Source organism: Vigna unguiculata, chromosome 5, assembly GCF_004118075.2.
Source record: "Vigna unguiculata cultivar IT97K-499-35 chromosome 5, ASM411807v1, whole genome shotgun sequence".
Classification (NCBI taxonomy): Eukaryota; Viridiplantae; Streptophyta; class Magnoliopsida; order Fabales; family Fabaceae; genus Vigna; species Vigna unguiculata.
The window spans coordinates 46,889,511-46,896,398 of NC_040283.1; the positions used below are offsets into that span (position 1 = coordinate 46,889,511).

The following is a 6,888-nucleotide window of genomic DNA, read 5'->3' on the forward strand; positions in this document are numbered from 1 at the left end:
TATAAAGTCAACAATGTTATTATTTACTTCTACAATTAAAAAGAAGATGAAAACATGCAACACTATTGTCTAACAAAAAAATTAATATATATATATATATATATATATATATATATATATAACATTAACAAAGAGATTTTTTGTTTTGGTACACATAAATTCTTATCAATTTTATTTTTAAATTTGTTTAAAATAAAGTAATTATTTATAATGAAAAAAGTACTTATAAAATAAAAAAAATACTTTCAATAAAATTATAAAAATCATTAACAACAAATTTTCTAACATATCCTGATTATCTTCGGCGAGGCAAACAAATGAGGATGGAAGGAGAAATAAGAATAGAAAGTAAATTTAAGATTTTTAATCTATTTTATTTAAGGATAAAATAAGGACACTACATTTATGGGGCTTTATGGGGCTGCAGGAAGAAAAAAAAAAGGTGCAGAAGAAATGTTCAATAAAATGAAGTTATTTAATCTTAAACTATAACCCATTTAAGTTTTTTTTTTCATGTACCCACCATCTTTCACACACCTCCCTAATTCTTAAAAAATTATTTTATTTTTCGTAAAGGTGACTTTCAGATTATTTGCTTTAAAAAAATTTTAAAATTTTCAGAATATAACTTTGGACCAGATTTTTTAGAATATTATTTTTAAAACAGTTTTTAGAATAAAATTTCTGGAATAAAATTTCTTTAATGCATTGTACAAAAATGTATATAATATCTTTTATGTTTTAGAAAAAATTTCCTGGAACTGAGTTTCTTTTTTTTTTTCTATAAATAAGTTTTCTCTCGTCTTCCTCTATAATTTTTTTTTTCTTCTTTTTTCTCTACAGCGATAACATTTTGTGATGACATTCGTACGTCTATAATGTGGCGGGATATCACCACTCCGTCTCCAAATAAAGCGTAAAACTTGTGCATGGGCACTAGCACTTGTAGTAAAGTTAATGGTCCATAATTTCTAGTTAAAAATTTCAGACCAAACATCCTCATCAAGAAGCCTCTTTGTCGCTTCTCTTCATCAGACTCAGATTCATACCAAAGCTTAAGCAAATAGCAGTCACCTTTGTTATCTCAACTCTCAAGGGATTCATTTTTTCTCTATTCATGTATAGAGCTGCATCTTCACGTCTCACCCTTCTCAAGGTCATTATCACCAACCTCTCTTTGTTTTTTTCTCTTTAGATCCCAAGCCCCGTTGTTTATTAAACAAAACATTTTTTTTTATATATTTTTGAAAATCTTACGGAAAACAAATTCTCCGTTTAGATTGGTTTTGTGAGGGGAAACATTATGGTGAAGGGCTTTTTGAAGTTTTTATTTTTACGTTGTGGGAAATGCGTGTTTTCTTCATTTAAATTTTGTATGAGAATCCCGTGTAACCTTTTTTTGTTTTGGGATTACATATCCACTGCATGTTAGGTGTTTGTTTCATGTTTCAATCAGCATTTTCCTAATGGAAAGGAAAATGCGTATTATATATATGGTTCATTTGTGGTTCTTTTCTAGAGAGACTCCATTGGTTGGAATTCAGTTGTGTGATTCAAATATGTGAGTAGGGAAATGGGAGAACCGCGGGAGACTCTAGATTTGCCTCGCGAGGTGTATTCAGCTGGCTTGGTGAGGGATCTTCCGGTTCTCTTCCTCCTCTGCACACCCCACTTAGAGGGTTTCCCCCTCCATCTTCACTGCCAGATTATGTTGAACCAGGAAAGACCAAGATCACAACTCTCTCCAATGGTCTAAAAATAGCATCAGAAACCTCACCAGTATGTGAATGTCTACAGTTTTCTGTAGTTTGACATGTTCAATGATGGTGTTCTTGATACTTTTACTGATAGTATAAATGATGTGTATGATTTGGTTGTCAATCAGAACCCTGCTGCCTCAGTAGGGTTATATGTTGACTGTGGTTCCCTCTATGAGTCGCCATTGTCAAGCGGGGCATCGCACCTGCTAGAGAAAATGGCTTTCAAGAGCACGACAAACCGAAGCCACTTTCGTGTTGTAAGGGAAGTGGAAGCAGTGGGTGGTAATGTAGGAGCCACAGCCTCTCGGGAGCAAATGGGCTACACTTTTGATGCTCTGAGAACCTATGTCCCACAAATGATTGAATTGCTGGTTGACTCTGTAAGGAATCCGGCCTTCTTGGATTGGGAGGTCAACGAAGAGGTATATTTTCTTTGTTTATGAATCTCTTTGAAAAACTGGTTTTTCAATTCTTGTGCATCATTGTTTTGCAAACCAGTTATGGACTTTCCCTCTTTTGTTGTGGTCTAATGCAATATCGATTAAGAAAAATATATATATTATGGGAAGGAAATATATCTTGATTGCCCCCCCCTTCTCAAAATACAACCATTTAACAGTCCCTTTTATTAATATAATAATAAAAACTTTTATATTTATTATTATATTAATAAAAGAAGTTATTAAGTCTTGTATTTTGGAAAAAGGGTTGTCAATGTATTACTATCCTATACAATTCCTTATTCTTTCTTAGCTACTACCAAATCATTCGCTGAAAGAACAAGGTCTAATGTTTCTTTGGTACTACTTATTTTATCTAGTAAAGCCTTTTGCATACATTTTTCTTCCTTATGTGTAATAAGAGCAAAGACATTGTGGGGAAACGTTCACCTCTGTTAACTTTAGTTTCTGTCGTATATCAGTTACTTCTGGTCTTGTTGAATAATCTATTGTACAGCTTCGAAAGGTGAAAGAAGAGATAGGAGATATAGCAATCAATCCACAGCGCCTACTTATGGAGGCAGTTCACTCTGCTGGTTATTCTGGAGCATTGGCTATGCCACTTTTTGCTACTGAAACAGCACTGAACAGATTAAATGGCCCCATTTTAGAGGAATTTGTTGCCGTAAGATCTGTTGTCTTTTTCGATACTTCATGAAAGCTACTCCTATTAATTGCTCAAAGCTAAAATTTCTGTGAATTATTTGATTATCTGAATGTCGTGGGATGTGGAAAATCAGGAGAATTATACTGCACCTAGAATGGTACTTGCAGCATCTGGGGTTGAGCATGAAGAACTTCTATCCGTTGCTGAACCACTTCTCTCTGATCTACCAAGTGTTCCGCGTTCTGAAGAACCAAGTTCTACATATGTTGGGGGTGATTTTCGTCAACAACGTGAATCAGGGGTGTGTATCAATTTGATTCTAGACCACTTGCATTTGCATATGTTTCTCCTTTTATCATTTGTTCCCTACCAAATGCTGTGTACTATTACTTATTTTCTGAAAAACTGTCACAAGGGCAGGTTGCACATGTAGCTATTGCCTTTGAAGTGCCTGGTGGCTGGAAACAAGAGAAAGAAGCTGTTCTTTTGACCGTTCTACAGGTACTTGTTTTTGTGTGAGTCATTATGATTTCAAGAGATCTCATGTCTATGTATTTTCAATTTTTTTTGTCGGCATTCATGCACAAGAAAAGGAGGAAGGAAGGAATTGAATGGAAGTAACATTTCTTGGTACCGCAGATGCTTATGGGAGGAGGTGGGTCATTCTCAGCTGGGGGACCTGGAAAGGGAATGCACTCAAGGCTTTGTGAGCTTTCACTATATATCTTCATGTTTACAGCTGACTTTCATCAATGATTAGATTTACCTTTGCCTCTATGATCTTGAAAGTTTTCCCGTTTGAGTAGAGTTTTCACTTTTTTTATGGCTATATGAAGTCAATTTCACTATTTTCTACTCACATATCAGTAGATCATCTCTGAAGCTTTTGACTTGTGCTTTTATACAATGGAATCCAGATCTTCGTGTCTTGAATGAATATCAACAGATTCACTGTTTTTCTGCATTCAACAGTCTCTTCAACAATACAGGGTTATTTGGCATATATGCAACCACAGTAAGGCACAATCTTTCCTAAACACAGATGTGATCTCTCTGTTTACTGTTTCTTCCAAATTATTTTATTCATTGAATGGCTGGGTTAGTGCGTCTAGAAAAATAAGTTTCCTTCTATAATCTATTGCTAACACAGCACACAGCACAAGATATTTAAAATGTACTTCTAAGTTGAAGTTGTCTTGAACGTTGATCCGAAAATAAAATAAGTTGTAGATTTCCGCATGTTGTCAATGACCCTTCAATCCGTTCCTCATTCAATTTGTGATAAATTACACAGACTAGTTTTCCTATCCATTACTTCTTTGTTTTCCTCCTTTTTTAAGAATTTAAATTTTCAACAGAGTATTTTTAACACTATGAATTTTGAGCTCTTTTTCATGTGTCGATATAGAGCTCTGATTTTGTGGAAAAAGCTGTGGACCTAGCAGCCAGAGAATTAATAGCACTCGCATCACAAGGACAAGGTTTAATCTGTCTGCCTTGCTTTTTGTTTCCTTTTGTTAATTCTGATATCTGTCAAATTAAATGTGAGCTTCCCCCAATGGCAGTTTCACAGGTACAACTTGACCGTGCCAAGGAATCCACGAAGTCTGCAGTATTAATGAATTTAGAGTCCAGAGTATGCTCTCTCTCACTCTCTCTACTTGAACTGGTAGTTTCAACGATGTGAAATTTCTTTCATTTAATCCTCCCACCCCATTGGAATTAACAATACCGTGACTCTCTTGCGTCACTGCTTATATTGTCTATGGCGGAAATGAGTATAAATCTCTCTTTACATGTTGATTTTGTGCTTAAAATCCACTCTTAACATCGCTGCTTCCTTCTTATTATCTATCATGGTTTTACTTGTCATTTGTCCAAGACTAATTGCTTTTGCAGATGATTGCATCAGAGGACATAGGAAGACAGATATTGACTTACGGAGAAAGGTAAAAAATTCAATTAGAGGCCTATTCTTTTTAGTCATCAACATTTTTCCTTTTACTTTAAACTGAGAAGTATCACTTAATCATGGGCATAATTTGTAATATGAGAATTTGTGTGATGACCTTTTTCAGGAAGCCAATAGAGCAGTTCTTAAAGGAAGTAGATTCAATCACTTTGAATGATATCTCTAAATTTTCTCAGAAGATTATTTCCTCACCTCTCACTATGGCATCCTGTGGGGATGGTAATCTTCAACTAATTAATAATCTAATTCAAGCATTTGGTTTTGTTTCTGATAATGCTGTTGCAATGTGCTTGTCTTGCAGTTATGAATGTCCCAAGTTATGAATCCGTTAGCAGCAAGTTCCACGCAAAATGAAATTGCTTTTTCACCCTCACCAATCCTAAATAAACCCCGGAGATATTTTTGTGCGGATTTGAGATTAACCTTTTATGTTTTTGGTTTGAGTATTTTTACCATGGAAATATAGGTGTATGATCTCACGGCATTTTCATTATCTTTTCTCAAGTAATTAATTATATAATACCCATTGAGTATTTTTATTTGTTTCTCATGTCTTATGTTAATATTTAATTTTAATACATTGGCGGTGTACAATAATCTGTACGAGCAACTAAATAAAGATTACTTTAGGGAAGATTTAGAGTAAAATTCATTATCTCCTTCACCAATGAGAGTATTGATTTCACACGCACTACGAAAATACTTTTAATTATTTAATTAAAACTTTTTATTTTCAATAAGGACTTTGTTTGGGATGGTTTCGAGTTTTTAGTTTGTGAAGTTTGAATATAAATTTCAAAACAAAATTCTACCGTAAAATTGGATCTAAAATGGTTTTTTAACTTTTTAATTTTAAAATATTTTTAGAATCAATTTCCAAACATTTTTTTATTTGGTTTGATTTAAAAAAAACACTATTTTTCCGATATTGATATTTTCGTAATTATAATCATTAGTATGATTATGATAATTATTATTATTGTATTTATTGATATTTTTATGGTTGTCAGAACTGTTTGTCATTACTAATATTGCCATTAATATTATTAAAGTTTTGACTGATTAGTATTATCACCTTCATACAAGTATATACTTAAATTAATTTTAATAAGATAAACTAATTTATTTTTGTAATTAAAAATTAATAAAAAATCTTTTATAAAATTTAAAGCCATTCCAAACTAAAAATTGGTATTTTTTTAAAACTTGCTTCTAAAAATCACCCTGAACGTATCTATGTAATGTGTGAAATACATTAATTCTAAGTTTCTATGAGGGTTTCATCAATGTTAGGAATAATCTTGAAGAGAAATTTTAGACATCCAATGTTATGAATTAAAATAATTGTTTTACTTCAATAAACATTGTGGATGAATTGATTTTAAGTGTTTGTAAGCGTTTCGTTAATGTTAGGACTAATTTTGAGAGAGAAAAAATGATATTTAATGTTGTCAAACAAAGTCAATAATCACTTCAAAATTGATAAATTAGTTATATAAGTCTCATAAAAATATTAAAGGAAGTATATTTAATGTATTCGATATTTGATAATATTATTAAAATAAATTATGCAGTACATTAAATATATATATATATATATATTTTTTTTTTGCTGCTCAAAGTCTACTCACTGGATATTGCTGCTGAAAAAAATATTGGTCTGAATTCAGGAACCAAAAACCTTATATTCCAATTAGTTCATTTATATTTCAGGGTTTTGGTTTTTCTTGTACAATAATTACAAAAACCTTAAAAATAAAATATATTAACAAAACTAAAATTGACCATAAATTGTATTATTTTTTTAATAGTTAAAGATCTGCACTTAAATTGACAGCATTAACCCAAAACATCGGAGGCAAGATGGGCCGGAAAGTGAAATTTGGGCCTGACCCTAAACCAAGGTCCAGTAAGTGTTGATCATTCGAAGGACTTCAGATTAGGGTTTGATTGTTTCCCTATATATACACACATCTTGCTCATCCTCTTCATTGGGTTGTTCTGTGTTAGCATTAGAAGCAGAAGGTAGTGTTGTTGAATTGTATTTTA

The 6,888-nt window shown here is 32.4% G+C and overlaps 1 protein-coding gene across 1 annotated transcript; it reads left to right on the plus strand.

The window, feature by feature from the left end:
• The first annotated feature begins 890 nt into the window (after window positions 1–890).
• LOC114185937 (mitochondrial-processing peptidase subunit alpha-like) lies at window positions 891–5,350 on the plus strand. Its single transcript, XM_028073904.1, has 13 exons — window positions 891–1,156; window positions 1,570–1,779; window positions 1,886–2,182; window positions 2,718–2,885; window positions 3,001–3,168; window positions 3,288–3,368; window positions 3,507–3,573; window positions 3,785–3,882; window positions 4,276–4,348; window positions 4,433–4,503; window positions 4,767–4,816; window positions 4,946–5,058; window positions 5,141–5,350. The coding sequence occupies exons 1-13, from the start codon at window positions 1,118–1,120 to the stop codon at window positions 5,191–5,193; spliced, it is 1,488 nt and encodes a 495-aa protein (XP_027929705.1). The 5' UTR covers window positions 891–1,117; the 3' UTR covers window positions 5,194–5,350.
• Window positions 5,351–6,888: the final 1,538 nt, after the last annotated feature.

Bases quoted from the DNA above. Each gene is read 5' to 3' on its own strand.
- LOC114185937 (XM_028073904.1), top strand. From the start codon at position 1,118: ATGTATAGAGCTGCATCTTCACGTCTCACCCTTCTCAAG. The intron at 4,504-4,766 runs GTATGCTCTCTC...TTGCTTTTGCAG, and splicing joins TAATGAATTTAGAGTCCAGA to ATGATTGCATCAGAGGACAT. The intron at 4,817-4,945 runs GTAAAAAATTCA...GACCTTTTTCAG, and splicing joins ATATTGACTTACGGAGAAAG to GAAGCCAATAGAGCAGTTCT.